Source organism: Salvelinus fontinalis, chromosome 40 (genome assembly GCF_029448725.1).
Source record: "Salvelinus fontinalis isolate EN_2023a chromosome 40, ASM2944872v1, whole genome shotgun sequence".
Taxonomy (NCBI): domain Eukaryota; kingdom Metazoa; phylum Chordata; class Actinopteri; order Salmoniformes; family Salmonidae; genus Salvelinus; species Salvelinus fontinalis.
The window spans coordinates 7,535,728-7,556,920 of NC_074704.1; the positions used below are offsets into that span (position 1 = coordinate 7,535,728).

General features: G+C 43.5%; 1 protein-coding gene across 1 annotated transcript in view; it reads left to right on the forward strand.

The window, feature by feature from the left end:
* Positions 1 to 470: 470 nt before the first annotated feature.
* The window catches only part of LOC129839233 (pancreatic secretory granule membrane major glycoprotein GP2-like), a 44,776-nt gene continuing 24,053 nt past the window's right edge, over positions 471 to 21,193 (forward strand). The window contains exons 1-9 of the mRNA XM_055906545.1: positions 471 to 537; positions 3,454 to 4,107; positions 4,412 to 4,442; positions 4,740 to 4,897; positions 5,253 to 5,458; positions 5,662 to 5,813; positions 6,546 to 6,791; positions 7,012 to 7,171; positions 9,387 to 9,462. Coding sequence (XP_055762520.1) covers positions 471 to 537; positions 3,454 to 4,107; positions 4,412 to 4,442; positions 4,740 to 4,897; positions 5,253 to 5,458; positions 5,662 to 5,813; positions 6,546 to 6,791; positions 7,012 to 7,171; positions 9,387 to 9,462 — 1,750 coding nt within the window. The remainder of the gene's footprint in view (positions 538 to 3,453; positions 4,108 to 4,411; positions 4,443 to 4,739; positions 4,898 to 5,252; positions 5,459 to 5,661; positions 5,814 to 6,545; positions 6,792 to 7,011; positions 7,172 to 9,386; positions 9,463 to 21,193) is intronic.

Sequence of the window (21,193 nt, forward strand, 5' to 3'; positions counted from 1 at the left end):
AAGATTTGGTAAGTCAGTACTCCTCTCAGATCACTATTCATACTGTATGGTTAAACAAAGTTATTTTGGTTTGGTGAAATTAATATATCTGAACTGACTAAGTTTGAAATGTTATATTACCCTCCAGAGGATGTGTGTGTCCACGCTTAATATCTATAGTTGTATTAGATGTTTTGTAACGTGGTTTATTGCAGTCTTGTGACAGAAAATAAAATATTTTTTATCACAATAGGATGACCTGTATAGATACAGTCAAATTAAATCAATTCAAACTTGAATGTAAAAGTGACTGACTATCCAGTAGATGTAAAAGTGACTGACTATCCAGTAGATGTAAAAGTGACTGACTATCCAGTAGATGTAAAAGTGACTGACTATCCAGTAGATGTAAAGTGTGGATGAATATAATAAGTGTATTTTCCTTCAGGTTGTGTTCCCCGTTTCTGCCCCTGTAGAAGTAACTAGTGTTGATGAGGATGATCCTGGTAGCTCTGCTGGTGCCTCTACTGGTTCTGTCCAGCGCTGGACATACCTCAGGTACACACAATTATACTATATATTTAATACATCAACAGCTGGACATACCTCAGGTACACACAATTATACTATATATTTAATACATCAACAGCTGGACATACCTCAGGTACACACAATTATACTATATATTTAATACATCAACAGCTGGACATACCTCAGGTACACACAATTATACTATATATTTAATACATCAACAGCTGGACATACCTCAGGTACACACAATTATACTGTATATTTAATACATCAACAGCTGGACATACCTCAGGTACACACAATTATACTATATATTTAATACATCAACAGCTGGACATACCTCAGGTACACACAATTATACTATATATTTAATACATCAACAGCTGGACATACCTCAGGTACACACAATTATACTGTATATTTAATACATCAACAGCTGGACATACCTCAGGTACACACAATTATACTATATATTTAATACATCAACAGCTGGACATACCTCAGGTACACACAATTATACTATATATTTAATACATCAAAATATTTACAGTACCAGTCAAAAGTTTGGACACACCTACCCATTCAAGTTTTTTTTTAATGTTTACAATTTTCTACATTGTAGGATAATAGTGAAGACATCAAAACTATGAAATAACACATACGGAATCATGTAGTAACCAAAACAAGTGTTAAACAAATCAAAATATATGAAATATTTTTGAATCTTCAAAGTAGCCTCCCTTGCCTTGATGACAGCTTTGCACACTCTTGGCATTCTCTCAACCAGCTTCATGAGGTAGTCACATGGAATGCATTTCATTTAAAACTTCTTATGGCTTAGATCCCGCTACCGGGATCGATATGACAACAGCCAGTGAAAGTGCAGTGCGCCAAATTCAAACAACAGAAATCTCATAATTAAAATTCCTCAAACATACAAGTATTATACACCATTTTAAAGAAGGACTTGTTGTTAATCCCACCACAGTGTCCGATTTCAAAAAGGCTTTAAGACGAAAGCACACCAAACGATTATGTTAGGTCAGTACCTAGTCAAAGAAAAACACAGCCATTTTCCAGCCAAAGAGAGGAATCACAAAAAGCAGAAATAGAGATAAAATTCCTCACTAACCTTTGATGATCTTCATCAGATGACACTCATAGGATTTCATGTTACACAATACATGTATGTTTTGTTCGATAAAGTTCATATTTATATCCAAAAATCTCAGTTTACATTGGCGCGTTACGTTCAGTAATGTTTTGCTTCCAAAACATCCGGTGATTTTGCAGAGAGCCACATCAATTTACAGAAATACTCATCATAAATGTTGATGAAAATACAAGTGTTATGCATGGAACTTTAGATAAACTTCTCCTTAATGCAACCGCTGTGTCAGATTTCAAAAAGCTTTACCGAAAAAGCACACCATGTAATAATCTGAGTAAGGCGCACAGACACAAAAATAAGCCATACAGATATCCGCCATGTTGTGGAGTCAGTAAAAGTCCGAAACAGCGCTATAAATATTCACTTACCTTTGATGATCTTCATCAGAATGCACTTCCAGGAATCCCAGTTCCACAATAAATGTTTGTTTTGTTCGATAAAGTCCATCATTTATGTCCAAATACCTCCTTTTTGTTCACGCAAGTTCACAAATCCAAATTCACGATGCGCAGGTCAGACGAAAAGTAAAAAAATGCCATTACAGTTCGTAGAAACATGTCAAACGAAGTATAGAATCAATCATTAGGATGTTTTTAACATAAATCTTCAATAATGTTTCAACCGGATAATTCCTTTGTCTTTAGAAATGCAATGGAAGGCAGGTCGCTCTCACGGGAGCACGCGTGAACAGCTCATGCCAGACACCTGATTAAAAGAGCTCTCATTCCCCCCTCCTTCATAGTAGAAGCCTGAAACAAGGTTCTAAAGACTTTTGACATCTAGTGGAAGCCTTCAGAAGTGCAATATGACCCCATAGACACTGTATATTCGATAGGCAATGAGTTGAAAAACTACAAACCTCAGATTTCCCACTTCCTGGTTGGATTTATTCTCAGGTTTTTGCCTGCCATATGAGTTCTGTTATACTCACAGACATCATGCAAACAGTTTTAGAAACTTCAGAGTGTTTGCTATCCAAATCTATCAAAATATTACTCTGGGCACCTTATTCATCCAAGCTACTCAATACTGCCCCCCACCCATAAGAAGTTTTAACAGGTGTACCTTGTTAAAAGTTAATTTGTGGAATTTCTTTCCTTCTCAATGCGTTTGAGCCAATCAGTTGTGTTGTGACAAGGTAGGGGTGGTATACAGAAGATATACCCTTGAATGAGTAGGTGTGTCCAAAATATATATTACATAATGAATACTATATATGACAGACAATGTATAATTTGTAAAATAGATTTTCTCATTGAGTGTCTGCCATATTAAGATATCAAGTATATTTGGTTAGACAGTATAGGGATATATGTATCATGTATTAAGTATTGTATTTACTAAGTATTTAATAGAGTTTCTATAAACTGGGTGGTGAATGCTGATTGGCTGACAGCCGTGGTTTATCAGACCGTATACCAGGGGTATGACAAAACATTTATTTTTACTCCTCTAATTACATTGGTAACCAGTTTATAATAGTAATAAGACAACTCGGGTTTGTGATATAGGGCCAATATACCAGGGCTAAGGGCTGTGTCCAGCTCCAAGATGCATCGTGCCTAAGAACAGCCCTTAGCCGTGGTATATTGGCCACATACCACACCCCTTCATGCCTTATTGCTTAAACAACCCACCACACAATTGACTTCTGTATTTTCTCTGCTCTTTAGTTTCAGAACCTTAAAATGGAAGCATCAAAACAGTGCAGGTGTATCACGATGACTCAACCTAATAAGACGAAGAACCCATATATTCCCATATTCCCACAGGTACGATTGTCACCAGCTGCGAGGCCTGTCACGAACAAGCCGTCTGCCGCACCTCGCCCATGGCAGGTGACATCACATGCACCTGTAAGAAGGGTTTCTCCGGAGACGGCCTCATCTGTTTACCTGGCCACACCGCGACCGACGACCAACACCACGCCTCTCGCCGTGTCCGCCGCTCCTATCCCATCTCCAACACCAACCTTGCCCATGTCCGGTTCAGCTGCGGCTTTTATGAGTGCGCCGACGGGGAGGACTGTATCACGGTCGACGGCATCCAGCAGTGCGCCAACCCCTGCAAGATCTACACGGTCCTGAACGACCCGTGGCGTTCCACCAGCAACAATGGGGGCGAGAAACACTGCGACCGCAACGTCCACTGGGACGGCTATTACCGCATGTACATCGGTAACCAGAGCGTGTCCATGCCGGACAAGTGCGTGGATTCGTTCAAGTGCGGCACCCAGGCTCCCTTGTGGCTGGCGTTTCCTCCCCCCCAGCAGGTGGATGAAATTGTCCAGAGTGCAGTCTGCGCCAGCTTCAATGAGGACTGCTGCTGGGTGCAGTCTCAGCCCATCCACGTCAAGGCATGCCCTGGGAACTACTTTGTGTACAAGTTGGTCATGCCTCCCGGGTGCTACTTCGCCTATTGTGCATGTAAGGTTTCGCCCCCTGCTTTGCCAAGTTCTGTGTGGGACTTGCTGTTGTTGTTCTGCCTTTTGAATTGAAGTTATTGTACTTACTTCTTTAACTGTTTACTGCTTAGTCATTAACCAGCTGGTTATATACACCATGATGTTCTTCTTATGGCCCTAGATATCAACAGTACTCAGCATATTCATCCATTCATTCATATAGGCGTATTGTATGATTCTGGTAATACCAGCATACTAGTTCTTTCAAAACATGAGCGATGAATGTTCCCTCGTAACTGTGTCTCCTGTTTAACTCCTTGTTCCAGATGTGTCAGCTCCCACCACAACACCAAAACCAGTCACAACAACAACCACAACAACACCCACCACAACAACAAAAGCACCTGTAAAGGTCACCACGACAACAAAAGCACCTGTAAAGATCACCCCAACAACACAAACACCTGTTACGATACCCACGACAACACAAACACCTGATAAGATCACCACAACACCGCAAAAACCTGTTAAGATTACCACGATAATGCAGACACCGGTTAAGGTCACCACGACAACACAAACACCTATTAAGATCACCACGACAACACAAACATCCGTAAATATCACCACTACGACAAAATCACCAGTAGATGTTGTCACCTCGACAAGAACACCAGTAGACAACAATCGCACCACAACAACAACACAGTCACAGGTTGTCACGACTACGCCAAAAGCAATGTGTGGTACCTGCAGAGCGGGGGAGACCTGCGTGAGCAATGATGGGGTCACTTGGCGGTGTGAGAGGCCAGGTGAGTTCTCAGAAAACACCTGCTTGAGGACCTATGTACACTCTTAGAAAAAAAGGTGCTATCTAGAACCTAAAATGGTTCTTCGGCTGCCCCCATAGGAGAACCCTTTGAAGAACCCTTTTTTGGTTCCAGGTAGAAGCCTATTGGGTTCCAAGATGAACCCCTTCTCTAGAGGGTTCGACCTGGAACCAAAAAGGGTTCTCCTATGGAAACAGCCGAAGAACCATTTTGAAATCATTTTTTCTAGGAGTGCATATGAGAATTTGTAATTCCTTCTTTTCATTTGGAGTTCTTGAATAACACTCCCGTTGTCTTTCTTTTCTCATCTCTCTCTCGCTCTCTTTCTCTCTTACAGATCAGCCTGTTTTGCTGCACCCAGCGGTAGTGTGTGGGGGGAGTCTGGTACAGGTGGGTCTCAACAGGACTAACCTGGAGGCCGCTGGTCTGGATGCCACCACCGCTAACCTGGCCGACCCCCGGTGTAACGCTCACGAAGAGCGTGGCGGCATGGTATGGTACCAGGTGGAGCGCACGGAGGGCACCTGCGGAAACACTCTGGAGGTGAGAACAGACCCCGACCCGTTCACCCCGTTCCTCACCGAAACCTTCAACAGAGAACACTTGCTGTGAGACATGTTGCCATCAACAGAAAATGATGAACAGATGAACTGAAATACAATTGACCAAGAATTATATTATTCTGAGGACTGGTGAGAGGTCCTCTCCTGGCTTCTAATCTTCTTCCCTTTTCCCCCTTTCACCAGACCAACGGAACTGACGCCATCTTTTCCAACAGTTTATTCATCTACCACATTCACGCCGTGTCCTTCAGCCGACCCGTGAGCGTGCCTTTCTCCTGTGCCTACCCTCTGGAATCAGAGACCAGCCTGGATGTGGCCATCAAACCCTACCTGTCGTAAGTGGAGACGTTACGTTACAGTAAACAATGTAAAACATGGACAATGTAACACAACAGGGGCGCAACTTTTGCACATTGGAATGTGATACAATACGAGGCAATGGTGTACTTTAGGACCATGCAGACGCCTCCGAGCAGTCAGGTAGGCTGTTTGGAGTGTTTATACGACTGGATTTAAAAACGATAATAATTATGTCCCCCCCACTTCCACTTCTTTACTTCTAAAACCAAACCCTGTAACACAATGTAACACAATGTAACACAATGCAGGCGAACACATGTCGGACTGTCAGTATGCTGTTAATGTATAGACAGTTATTACTTTAAACCTGTGGTTCTTGATGATCCTTTAGATAACCAGATAAGAGTTTTGCATCTCCTCTGTCCACTCATCACAGTACTGGTTGTTCTGGTTGTACTGGTTTTTCCAACAAAATACTCAGCTGAAGCTGGCTGTGTAATAGTGTTAAAACTATAATAATAATAATTTCTTATCTTATCTAAAGTGACTTTGGGTGTCTTGAAAAGTGCTTCAAAAATAAAGTGTATTTATTGTTATTATTATAATAATTTTTTTAATTCGAATTATTGTTATTATAAATAATAATATAAACGATTCATTTTACTGAGCCTGTAAAGTGCATTTCTCGCATAAGTCACTTTGTTTGTCCTTCACCATCTCTGAGTGCATCTCTTATTAACCAAATCTCCTATTTGCCCATTTGACAGGCTGAAGGATGTCCAAGTCGGTAAGGGCTCCAAAGTGGGCTCCAACATGACTCTGTACCACAGCGACAACTTCACAAAGGCTTACCCAGCGGGCGGAGTCACCTTGCCGGTGGGTTCCGTGCTGCACGTGGGTGTGTCCGTAGAGGAGTCCGAGACGGAGCGTTTCGTGGTCGTTCTGGAGGACTGCTATGCCACACAATCCCCCGACCCTAAAGACATCATGCGATACTACATCATTCAGAACAAGTAAGGGTGTCTTGGTTTAAACTCAAGGAACACATGGAGGTTTTCCCAGACACAGGTTATGTCTGGTCCAGGACTAACAACACTTTACATGGAGCTTCTCCATTGAGATGCTTTTTACTCCAGGACCAGGCTTATTCTGTGTCTGGGAAACTGAACACTAATGTTTGTGTATTTTTTGTTGCGTTATCTAACCTAAATCCTGACCCTCCCTGTTTCTTAGATGTCCGACTGAATTCCGTCAGGTGAGGGTGGAGGAGAGCGGCTCGTCTCTCAGGGCTCACTTCTCTGCTCTGCTGTTCCTGTACCAGGGGGACTACCGGGATGTCTTCCTACACTGCAGACTCAGCCTGTGTGACCTGAGGAGCTCCTCCTGCACTCCAGTGAGTCCTGCATCTTTCCCGCTGACTCATCCACTCAGTCTGTGGTCTCTCTCTGGTCTCACTAATTTTGTGTGTGGTGGTTTCTGACTCTCCTGAGTCTCTCTGTCTCAGTATCTTGTCTCTCTGACTCCTTCCCGTCTCTCTGTCTCAGTGTCTGGTCTCTCTGACTCCTCGTCACTCTGTCTCAGTGTCTGGTCTCTCTGACTCCTTCCCGTCTCTGTGTCTCAGTGTCTGGTCTCTCTGACTCCTCGTCTCTCTGTCTCAGTGTCTGGTCTCTCTGACTCCTTTACGTCTTAGTGTCTGGTCTCTCTGACTCCTTCTCGTCTCTCTGTGTACAGTGTCTGGTCTCTCTGTCTCAGTGTCTGGTCTCTCTGACTCCTTCTCGTCTCTCTGTCTCAGTGTCTGGTCTCTCTGACTCCTTCTCGTCTCAGTGTCTGGTCTCTCTGACTTCTTCTCATCTCTCTGTCTCAGTGTCTGGTCTCTCTGACTCCTTCTCGTCTCTCTGTCTCAGTGTCTGGTCTCTCTGACTCCTTCTCGTCTCTCTGTCTCAGTGTCTGGTCTCTCTGTCTCAGTGTCTGGTCTCTCTGACTCCTTCTCATCTCTCTGTCTCAGTGTCTGGTCTCTCTGACTCCTCGTCTCTCTGTCTCAGTGTCTGGTCTCTCTGACTCCTCGTCTCTCTGTCTCAGTGTCTGGTCTCTCTGACTCCTTCTCCTCTCTCTGTCTCAGTGTCTGGTCTCTCTGACTCCTCGTCTCTCTGTCTCAGTGTCTGGTCTCTCTGACTCCTCGTCTCTCTGTCTCAGTGTCTGGTTTCTCTGACTCCTTCTCGTCTATCTTTTTCAGTGTCTGGTCTCTCTGGCTCTCCTGAGTCTCTCTGTCTCAGTGTCTGGTCTCTCTGACTCCTTCTCGTCTCTCTGTCTCAGTGTCTGGTCTCTCTGACTCCTTCTCGTCTCTGTGTCTCAGTGTCTGGTCTCTCTGACTCCTTCTCGTCTCAGTGTCTGGTCTCTCTGACTTCTTCTCATCTCTCTGTCTCAGTGTCTGGTCTCTCTGACTCCTTCTCGTCTCTCTGTCTCAGTGTCTGGTCTCTCTGACTCCTTCTCGTCTCTCTGTCTCAGTGTCTGGTCTCTCTGTCTCAGTGTCTGGTCTCTCTGACTCCTTCTCATCTCTCTGTCTCAGTGTCTGGTCTCTCTGACTCCTCGTCTCTCTGTCTCAGTGTCTGGTCTCTCTGACTCCTCGTCTCTCTGTCTCAGTGTCTGGTCTCTCTGACTCCTTCTCCTCTCTCTGTCTCAGTGTCTGGTCTCTCTGACTCCTCGTCTCTCTGTCTCAGTGTCTGGTCTCTCTGACTCCTCGTCTCTCTGTCTCAGTGTCTGGTTTCTCTGACTCCTTCTCGTCTATCTTTTTCAGTGTCTGGTCTCTCTGGCTCTCCTGAGTCTCTCTGTCTCAGTGTCTGGTCTCTCTGACTCCTTCTCGTCTCTCTGTCTCAGTGTCTGGTCTCTCTGACTCCTTCTCCTCTCTCTGTCTCAGTGTCTGGTCTCTCTGACTCCTTCTCATCTCAGTGTCTGGTCTTTCTGACTCCTTGTCTCTCTGTCTCAGTGTCTGGTCTCTCTGACTCCTCATCTCTCTGTCTCAGTGTCTGGTCTCCCTGACTCCTTCTCGTCTCAGTGTCTGGTCTCTCTGACTTCTTCTCATCTCAGTGTCTGGTCTCTCTGACTCCTTCTCATCTCTCTGTCTCAGTGTCTGGTATCTCTGACTCCTTCTCGTCTCAGTGTCTGGTCTCTCTGACTCCTTCTCGTCTCTCTGTCTCAGTGTCTGGTCTCTCTGACTCCTTCCCGTCTCTCTGTCTCAGTGTCTGGTATCTCTGACTCCTTCTCATCTCAGTGTCTGGTCTTTCTGACTCCTTGTCTCTCTGTCTCAGTGTCTGGTCTCTCTGACTCCTTCTCATCTCTCTGTCTCAGTGTCTGGTATCTCTGACTCCTTCTCGTCTCAGTGTCTGGTCTCTCTGACTCCTTCTCGTCTCTCTGTCTCAGTGTCTGGTCTCTCTGACTCCTTCCCGTCTCTCTGTCTCAGTGTCTGGTCTCTCTGACTCCTTCCCGTCTCTCTGTCTCAGTGTCTGGTATCTCTGACTCCTTCTCATCTCAGTGTCTGGTCTCTCTGACTCTCTCTCGTCTCTCTGTCTCAGTGTCTGGTCTCTCTGACTCCTTCCCGTCTCTCTCCTCAGGTGTGCAACAAAAGGAAATACCGCTCTGTCACCCCCTCTGTCCCCCTCGAACCCCTCACCATCGGACCAATCACCTGTGAGTACGACCTCATACGTTATCAATCAAAACCAATCATTTAATAGATGTCAATCAAACAAATTATGTTGATGTCAATGATGGACACTCAGGTAACTAAGTAACTAAGTAACTAAATAACTAACAGTGTATTTGTTTTTGACTTTCAGGGTCCCAAAATTAAGATTGAACTTCATGAATCCCTGTCATGCTTCCTGTATCCTAAATAAACAATGAACTCAGTTATTTAAATGATTCATGTGAAGTTCATAAACCTATCTCACCTATACATCATTTATGTCGTAAACCAAGCCATTTCATATTTAACATCTTACATACATCCAGTTATAAATAAGGATATTTTTAGGATATTTTTATATTTTTCTTATGACTAGAATAATTGGGAAAACATTTATTTATTGAATCAACACAAATTAATTGTTGAACCTTTAACGAAGGCGTGAGGCCAGAAAGTGTATGAGCTGGCCACTAATGTTTAAAACGTGAAAATAAATGGACATCTAGTTGGGATTATATCAACACAAACATCTCCCTTTTCTAGTTCACACTGCAGCTATAATATTATTTCATCCTATTGCTCTAAAATGCTTTGTTTGTGCAGTAATTTAATAGTGTTATTAAATATGATAAATGTATGTATCAATGTATTCATGTACTGTGCATGTAGTGTACTATTGCTCTAAAATGCTTTGCATGTGCAGTAATTTAATATTGTTAATAAAATATAAATGATAAATATATGTATAAATGTATTAATGTATGAATAATGTACAGGGCATGTAGTGTACTATTGCTATAGCTTAGTTCTGTCTCTGGGATCAGTCAAGACAATGATGAACCAGTAGGTGTCAGTATTACCACAGAAACACTGGTAGAAGTCTGCATCATCACGACACAACAGCAGACTTACAAATACTTTTTTATTAATTCAATAATTAACTGGCAATTCCACCAATATTCGACGTCATTTTGATTATCTCCAGCACAATACCATTGTCTACATGTGTGAAAACTGCAAATTTCGACATTTTGTAGAAAATAATATGTAAAGTTCTACCTGATGACATCAAAAGTTAAAAAATAAATAAATATTGATTTTCAAATACTGAGATTATGAAAATGACCCTCCTCTGGCTAGAAAAATCACAGTTTTTTTTAACTTTAGATCCTGACGTTTTTTAAGGACCTTTCTTCTTCTTCTCTTTTTAACCACCGATCATAGAAACATGCCATTTTCACATACAGCGAGGTCCGAAATGATTGTCATCCTTGATAAATATGAGCAATAATGACTGTTTAAAATAAATCATAAATCATTCAAATACATTCAAATCATTAAAAAAAAAACGTTTTTTTTTTTTTTTTTACTAATACAATTGCTCAGAGAAAGAGATTTTGTTTAACAAGTAAAATTATTTACACCCCTAAAGATTCTTATAAATAATGTAGTCAAAAGTTTAGTATTTTGTCCCATACTCCCAATACATTTTCAACTCCCCTGTTATTGTAATGGTGAGAGGTTAGCATGTCTTGGGGGTATGATATATAATGCTAACCTCCCCTGTCATTGGTCATGGTGAGAGGTTAGCATGTCTTGGGGGTATGATATATAATGCTAACCTCCCCTGTCATTGGTCATGGTGAGAGGTTAGCATGTCTTGGGGGTATGATCTTTGACCCTCTCTAACTTTCTCACGCATCATTATTCTTCGATTCACATAGGAGTATCCGTAACAATGGTAGCATCCACATTAAATGTAGAGGTGTTCAGAAACATATTCTATTCTTATTTACAATAAAGGTGTCTCCAAAATGACAACACAATATTTACCATTACCATCTATTGGGCACATAATAATCTGAAACACAACCAAAACGAACTGCAAATGCATCCAACAAGTTTGTAGTATCACAACATTGGTGTAGTCATTGCGTACTAGGAATATGGGACCAAATACTAAACTTTTGGCTTCTTTATTAATAAGAATTCTTAAAGGGTGCAACTAATTATCTTTTTGAGAGAAAAAGTATTACTATATACACTGCTCAAAAAAAAAAAGGGAACACTTAAACAACACAATGTAACTCCAAGTCAATCACACTTCTGTGAAATCAAACTGTCCACTTAGGAAGCAACACTGATTGACAATAAATTTCACATGCTGTTGTGCAAATGGAATAGACAAAAGGTGGAAATTATAGGCAATTAGTAAGACACCCCCAATAAAGGAATGGTTCTGCAGGTGGTGACCACACACCACTTCTCAGTTCCTATGCTTCCTGGCTGATGTTTTGGTCACTTTTGAATGCTGGCGGTGCTTTCACTCTAGTGGTAGCATGAGACGGAGTCTACAACCCACACAAGTGGCTCAGGTAGTGCAGCTCATCCAGGATGGCACATCAATGCGAGCTGTGGCAAAAAGGTTTGCTGTGTCTGTCAGCGTAGTGTCCAGAGAATGGAGGCGCTACCAGGAGACAGGCCAGTACATCAGGAGACGTGGAGGAGACCGTAGGAGGGCAACAACCCAGCAGCAGGACCGCTACCTCCGCCTTTGTGCAAGGAGGTGCACTGCCAGGGCCCTGCAAAATGACCTCCAGCAGGCCACAAATGTGCATGTGTCTGCTCAAACGTTCAGAAACAGTCTCCATGAGGGTGGTATGAGGGCCCGACGTCCACAAGTGGGGGTTGTGCTTACAGCCCAACCCCGTGCAGGACGTTTGGCATTTGCCAGAGTACACCAAGATTGGCAAATTCGCCACTGGCGCCCTGTGCTCTTCACAGATAAAAGCAGGTTCACACTGAGCACATGAGCACATGTGACAGACGTGACAGAGTCTGGAGACGCCGTGGAGAACGTTCTGCTGCCTGCAACATCCTCCAGCATGACCGGTTTGGCAGTGGGTCAGTCATGGTGTGGGGTGGCATTTCTTTGTGGGGCCGCACAGCCCTCCATGTGCTCGCCAGAGGTAGCCTGACTGCCATTAGGTACCGAGATGAGATCCTCAGACCCCTTGTGAGACCATATGCTGACACATGCACATTTGTGGCCTGCTGGAGGTCATTTTGCAGGGCTCTGGCAGTGCACCTCCTTGCACAAAGGCGGAGGTAGCGGTCCTGCTGCTGGGTTGTTGCCCTCCTACGGCCTCCTCCACGTCTCCTGATGTACTGGCCTGTCTCCTGGTAGCGCCTCCATGCTCTGGACACTACACTGACAGACACAGCAAACCTTTTTGCCACAGCTCGCATTGATGTGCCATCCTGGATGAGCTGCACTACCTGAGCCACTTGTGTGGGTTGTAGACTCCGTCTCATGCTACCACTAGAGTGAAAACACCGCCAGCATTCAAAAGTGACCAAAACATCAGCCAGGAAGCATAGGAACTGAGAAGTGGTCTGTGGTCACCACCTGCAGAACCATTCCTTTTTGGGGGGTGTCTTGCTAATTGCCTATAATTTCCACCTTTTGTCTATTCCATTTGCACAACAGCATGTGAAATTTATTGTCAATCGGTGTTGCTTCCTAAGTGGACAGTTTGATTTCACAGAAGTGTGATTGACTTGGAGTTACATTGTGTTGTTTAAGTGTTCCCTTTATTTTTTTGAGCAGTGTATATATATGTATCTGATCAATTGTATTAGTATAAAATAGTTTATACCACAGCATTGTTGAATATTAGTTTATGATTAGCTAGAAGGGCAATCTAGAATGGACATTAAAACAAAAAAACAAAAAATAATGAAATAAGATATCGGGACACCTTGTAATCAAACTCCGCTCCACCTTGTCCCGCTGCGTCATCCATTGTTTCCGAGGTAATATACAGAACGTCTGCGTTTATTATTTACATCATTTCCCCCCAAAAAATATCATACAATATAGCACAGTATTTGAATTATTTATTTTATACAGTCATAGTTGATCATATTTTATCAAGGGTGTCAGTAATCTCGTTCCACACTGTACATCGATGCTGACATCGTGCTGGAGATAATAAATATGAGGTTGAAAAGTGGAGTAATTGTCCTTTTTATATTGTTTCTTCATGTGTTGAATCTCTTCATCTTTTTAAAGTAATTATATTCTCCCGAGCGGAGCAGGGGTCTATTTTGTAAATAAGGTATTTCAGTTGTCATATTTTTTAAACATTTGCAAAAATGTCTAAAAGCTTATTTTCACTTTGTCATTATGGGGTATTGTGTGTATATTGATGAGGAAAACAATTAATTTAATCTATTTTAGAATAAGGCTGTAACGTATCAAAATGTGGGGAAAGGGAAAGGTTCTGAATACCGAATGCACGGTAAGTATTCAACCGCCTAAGACAACACGTGTTAGAATCCCCTTTGGCAGCGATTACAGCTGTGAGCCTTTCTGGGTAATTCTCTAAGAGCTTTGCACACTTGGATTGTACAATATTTGCATATTATTATTTTTAAAAGTCGTCCAGCTCTGTCAAGTTGGTTCATTTCTCGACAGCCATTTTCAAGCCAATTTAAGACAAAACTGTAACTAGGCCCCTCAGGAACATTCAATGTGGTCTTGGTAAGTAACTTCGGTGTAGATTTGGCCTTGTGTTTTAGGTTATTGTCCTGCTGAAAGGTGAATTTGTCACCCAGTGTCTGTTGGAAAGCAGATTGAACCAGGTTTCCTCTAGGATTTTGCCTGTGCTTATAGCTCTATTCCGTTTATTTTTATCCTTTAAAAAACTCCTTAATTCCTGCCAATGACAAGCATACAGCCATGCTTGAAAATATGAAGAGTGGTACTCAGAGATGTGTTGGATTTCCCCAAAAGATAAAGCTTTGTATTCAGGACATAAAGTTAATTTCTTTGTTAACATTTTGGGGAATTTTACTTCAGTGCCTCAGGAATGTATATTTGTATTCTATACAGGCTTCCTTCTTTTCACTCTGTCACTTACACTGAGTATACAAAACATTAAGAACACCTGCTCTTTCCAAGACAGACTGACCAGGTAAAATCAAATCAAAGTTTATTTGTCACATGCGCCGAATACAACAGTGAAATGCTTACTTACAGGCTCTAACCAATAGTGCAAAAAAAGGTATTAGGTGAACAATAGCTAAGTAAAGAAATAAAACAACAGTAAAAAGACAGGCTATATACAGTAGCGAGGCTATAAAAGTAGCGGGGCTACATACAGACACCGGTTAGTCAGGCTGATTAAGGTAGTATGTACATGTAGATATGGTTAAAGTGACTATGCATATATGATGACCAGGTGAATCCAAGTGAAAGCTATGATCCCTTATTGATGTCACTTGTTAAATCCACTTCAAATCAGTGTAGGTGAAGGGGAGTAGACAGGTTAATTCCTAAGAGTCTAAGCCATTGAGGGGGGGGGGGGGGGGGGGTTCTACGCTAACATATGGAATGGTTTTAAGATGTTCATACCATAGATCATTTACCTATTTGATTTGGTATATTAGGACCCCTTTAGGTATCCCGGAAAAAAAAATCTAATGAATGAAAAATATTGAATTTGGCCTTTACTACTATACCCCATAGAAACGCATTGAATAGCACATGAATAAATAGCAAAAAAAGACAGTATAAAAAAATCATAATGAAAACAATTTGGAATTGTCTGTCCTTTATCTAGTAGAAATAAGAATGCTCAGCAAATATGTGGGGGGGGGGGGTTTAACATGTATTTAACCCAATTTTTTTGGATAGGTACAAAACTACCTCCATACTTCCATTCATATTTTTTACCGTTGCCGGTTACCTTCAGACGAGTCCCATGACACTTGTGGGGGTCATAGAGCAAAATGGAGACGACCATCGTGTTCGTGAGAGTCTCCCCTTTCAATCGAGTGGTAGGCCAAACGGTTCGGACGCTACAGACGTTTCATGGTCTGCCAAACACCACTCTAGCTCTGCGACACTGGCGGATGTGGTGGATTGAGACGGTGGATTGTTTGGTATACTCAGTATAGATTCGTATTGTGGAGTAGCTATAATGTTGTTGGTCCATTCTCAGTTTTCTCCTATCACAGCCATTCAACTCTGTAACTGTTTTAAAGTCACCATTGGCCTCATGGTGAAATCTCTGAGCAGTTTCCTTACTCTCCGGCAACTGAGTTAGGAAGGACGCCTGTATCTTTGTAGTGACTGGGTGTATTGATACAACATCCAAAGTGTAATTAATAACTTCACCAGGCTCAAAGGGATATTCAATGTCTGCTTTTTGTTTTGTTTTACCCATCTACCAATAGGTGCCCATCTTCCTCCCTGGGCTTTATGGTTGAATCTGTGTTGTAAATTCACTGCTTGACTTGGGGGACCTTACAGATACTTGTATGTGTGAGGTACAGAGATGAGGAAGTCATTAAAAAAATCATGTTAAACATTATTTCACACAGTGTGAGTCCATGCAATTTATAATCTGATTTGTTAAACTGTTTTAGGATTGCCATAACAAAGTTGTTAATTACTTATTGACTCAAAACAATTCATTTGTACAATTTAACGAAACAACGTTTAATTCCAGTTTGCCATTTTGAGGTATTGCGTGTAGGCCAATGACACAAAATCTAAATTTTATCAATTTTAAATTCAAGTTCCAACCAAACTTGAGTTGCTGTGTGTGTGTGTGCTGTGCTTTGATGATGTCAGTAAATAACTCTGTATGATGATGCTCATTGTCTAATGATTGTCTATTTGCTCTGCAGTAAACAGTTTACGCCAGCAGGGGTTAATGTAGGCTAATAAATAGACTAGCCGTGTCAAATGGACACCATGCGAGTTTCCCGTCACTTCAATAAACAGACGCAACGTTTGACTTCAAACTGTAGACTACTTATTTACTTATTTCTTCATGTCGGCTATACAGGGCCAGCTGCAGTTTGATTGAAAAAAAATTCACATACATTTTTATTATTTCAATTCATAGATATTCACACACATACACACACATACGTTTTATTTATTTTTATTTATTTTTTTCTATTTAACTAGGCAAGTCAGTTAAGAACAAATTCTTGTTTACAATGACAGCCTACTCCGGCCAAACCTGGACGACCTGGGACAATTGTGCGCCGCCCTGTGAGACTCCCAATCACGGCCGGTTGTGATACAAGCCTGGAATCAAACCAGGGTCTGTAGTGATGCCTCTAGCACTGAGATGCAGTGCCTTAGACCGCTGCGCCGATCGGCATTTAGGGACATTTAAGTGTAAATACATCTCTAACAAGAAGTAAATGACTTGAAGTGTAAAACAAGGTAGAAGAAGGGCTTCTTCCAACAAGTCCTCGCTCCTAGCCCAATAAGGGACTAAAGGAGACTAACGTCACCCCTGTTCTGTTTAAATGGTGAATTGTCTCTGGAGTTAATTATTTTATTTTATTCCGTTGGTATGAAAAATAAGGTTCTTATGCTTCCAAAACCGTACGGTTGATGATAGTGATGATAGTGATGATAGTGATGATAGTGATGATAGTGATGTGTATTAACGGACCAAACTCGTTATGACACCTTGATGGAAACCACAAACTGATGAGGCAGATGTATCTTTGTGATGGACACAATTATCTACATCACTGGTGAGAAGTTGTACATTGTAACATCTGAAATTGTTCATCAACAACTCGTTCATCAACAACTAGCAGTTTAGCATTGGCCCATGATACCACATGTCACTGATGGCCCATGATACCACATGTCACTGATGGCCCTTGATACCACATGTCACTGATGGCCCTTGATACCACATGTCACTGATGGCCCTTGATACCACATGTCACTGATGGCCCTTGATACCACATGTCACTGATGGCCCATGATACCACATGTCACTGATGGCCCTTCATACCATATGTCACTGATGGCCCTTCATACCACAAGTCACTGATGGCCCTTGATACAACATGTCACTGATGGCCCTTGATACAACATGTCACTGATGGCCCTTGATACCACATGTCACTGATGGCCCTTGATACCACATGTCACTGATGGCCCTTCATACCACATGTCACTGATGGCCCTTGATACCACATGTCACTGATGGCCCATGATACCACATGTCACTGATGGCCCATGATACCACATGTCACTGATGGCCCATGATACCACATGTCACTGATGGCCCTTGATACCACATGTCACTGATGGCCCTTGATACCACATGTCACTGATGGCCCATGATACCACATGTCACTGATGGCCCATGATACCACATGTCACTGATGGCCCTTGATACCACATGTCACTGATGGCCCTTCATACCACATGTCACCGATGGCCCTTGATACCACATGTCACTGATGGCCCTTCATACCACATGTCACTGATGGCCCTTCATACCACATGTCACTGATGGCCCTTGATACCTCATGTCACTGATGGCCCTTGATACCACATATCACTGATGGCCCTTGATACCACATGTCACTGATGGCCCTTCATACCACATGTCACTGATGGCCCATGATACCACATGTCACTGATGGCCCATGATACCACATGTCACTGATGGCCCATGATACCACATGTCACTGAGGGCCCTTGATACCACGTCACTGATGGCCCTTGATACCACATGTCACTGATGGCCCTTGATACCACATATCACTGATGGCCCTTGATACCACATGTCACTGATGGCCCTTCATACCACATGTCACTGATGGCCCTTGATAGCACATGTCACTGATGGCCCTTGATACCACATGTCACTGATGGCCCTTCATACCACATGTCACTGATGGCTCTTCATACCACATGTCACTGATGGCCCTTCATACCACATGTCACTGATGGCCCTTGATACCACATGTCACTGATGGCCCTTGATACCACATGTCACTGATGGCCCATGATACCACATGTCACTGATGGCCCTTCATACCACATGTCACTGATGGCCCATGATAACACATGTCACTGATGGCCCATGATACCACATGTCACTGAGGGCCCATGATACCACATGTCACTGAGGGCCCTTGATACCACATGTCACTGATGGCCCTTGATACCACATGTCACTGATGGCCCTTCATACCACATGTCACTGATGGCCCTTGATACCACATGTCACTGATGGCCCTTGATACCACATGTCACTGATGGCCCTTGATACCTCATGTCAATGATGGCCCTTGATACCACATATCACTGATGGCCCTTGATACCACATGTCACTGATGGCCCTTCATACCACATGTCACTGATGGCCCATGATACCACATGTCACTGATGGCCCATGATACCACATGTCACTGATGGCCCATGATACCACATGTCACTGAGGGCCCTTGATACCACATGTCACTGATGGCCCTTGATACCACATGTCACTGATGGCCCTTGATAACACATATCACTGATGGCCCTTGATACCACATGTCACTGATGGCCCTTCATACCACATGTCACTGATGGCTCTTCATACCACATGTCACTGATGGCCTTTCATACCACATGTCACTGATGGCCCTTGATACCACATGTCACTGATGGCCCTTGATACCACATGTCACTGATGGCCCATGATACCACATGTCACTGATGGCCCTTCATACCACATGTCACTGATGGCCCTTCATACCACATGTCACTGATGGCCCATGATACCACATGTCACTGATGGCCCTTCATACCACATGTCACTGATGGCCCTTCATACCACATGTCACTGATGGCCCTTCATACCACATGTCACTGATGGCCCTTCATACCACATGTCACTGATGGCCCATGATACCACATGTCACTGATGGCCCTTCATACTACATGTCACGGATGGCCCTTCATACCACATGTCACTGATGGCCCTTGATACCACATGTCACTGATGGCCCTTGATACCACATGTCACTGATGGCCCATGATACCACATGTCACTGATGGCCCTTCATACCACATGTCACTGATGGCCCTTCATACCACATGTCACTGATGGCCCTTCATACCACATGTCACTGATGGCCCTTCATACCACATGTCACTGATGGCCCTTGATACCACATGTCACTGATGGCCCTTGATACCACATGTCACTGATGGCCCTTGATACCACATGTCACTGATGGCCCTTGATACCACATGTCACTGATGGCCCTTGATACCACATGTCACTGATGGCCCTTGATACCACATGTCACTGATGGCCCTTGATACCACATGTCACTGATGGCCCTTGATACCACATGTCACTGATGGCCCTTGATACCACATGTCACTGATGGCCCTTGATACCACATGTCACTGATGGCCCTTCATACCACATGTCACCGATGGCCCTTGATACCACATGTCACTGATGGCCCTTCATACCACATGTCACTGATGGCCCTTCATACCACATGTCACTGATGGCCCTTGATACCTCATGTCACTGATGGCCCTTGATACCACATATCACTGATGGCCCTTGATACCACATGTCACTGATGGCCCTTCATACCACATGTCACTGATGGCCCATGATACCACATGTCACTGATGGCCCATGATACCACATGTCACTGATGGCCCATGATACCACATGTCACTGAGGGCCCTTGATACCACGTCACTGATGGCCCTTGATACCACATGTCACTGATGGCCCTTGATACCACATATCACTGATGGCCCTTGATACCACATGTCACTGATGGCCCTTCATACCACATGTCACTGATGGCCCTTGATAGCACATGTCACTGATGGCCCTTGATACCACATGTCACTGATGGCCCTTCATACCACATGTCACTGATGGCTCTTCATACCACATGTCACTGATGGCCCTTCATACCACATGTCACTGATGGCCCTTGATACCACATGTCACTGATGGCCCTTGATACCACATGTCACTGATGGCCCATGATACCACATGTCACTGATGGCCCTTCATACCACATGTCACTGATGGCCCATGATACCACATGTCACTGATGGCCCATGATACCACATGTCACTGAGGGCCCATGATACCACATGTCACTGAGGGCCCTTGATACCACATGTCACTGATGGCCCTTGATACCACATGTCACTGATGGCCCTTCATACCACATGTCACTGATGGCCCTTGATACCACATGTCACTGATGGCCCTTGATACCTCATGTCAATGATGGCCCTTGATACCACATATCACTGATGGCCCTTGATACCACATGTCACTGATGGCCCTTCATACCACATGTCACTGATGGCCCATGATACCACATGTCACTGATGGCCCATGATACCACATGTCACTGATGGCCCATGATACCACATGTCACTGAGGGCCCTTGATACCACATGTCACTGATGGCCCTTGATACCACATGTCACTGATGGCCCTTGATACCACATATCACTGATGGCCCTTGATACCACATGTCACTGATGGCCCTTCATACCACATGTCACTGATGGCTCTTCATACCACATGTCACTGATGGCCCTTCATACCACATGTCACTGATGGCCCTTGATACCACATGTCACTGATGGCCCTTGATACCACATGTCACTGATGGCCCATGATACCACATGTCACTGATGGCCCTTCATACCACATGTCACTGATGGCCCTTCATACCACATGTCACTGATGGCCCATGATACCACATGTCACTGATGGCCCTTCATACCACATGTCACTGATGGCCCTTCATACCACATGTCACTGATGGCCCTTCATACCACATGTCACTGATGGCCCTTCATACCACATGTCACTGATGGCTCATGATACCACATGTCACTGATGGCCCTTCATA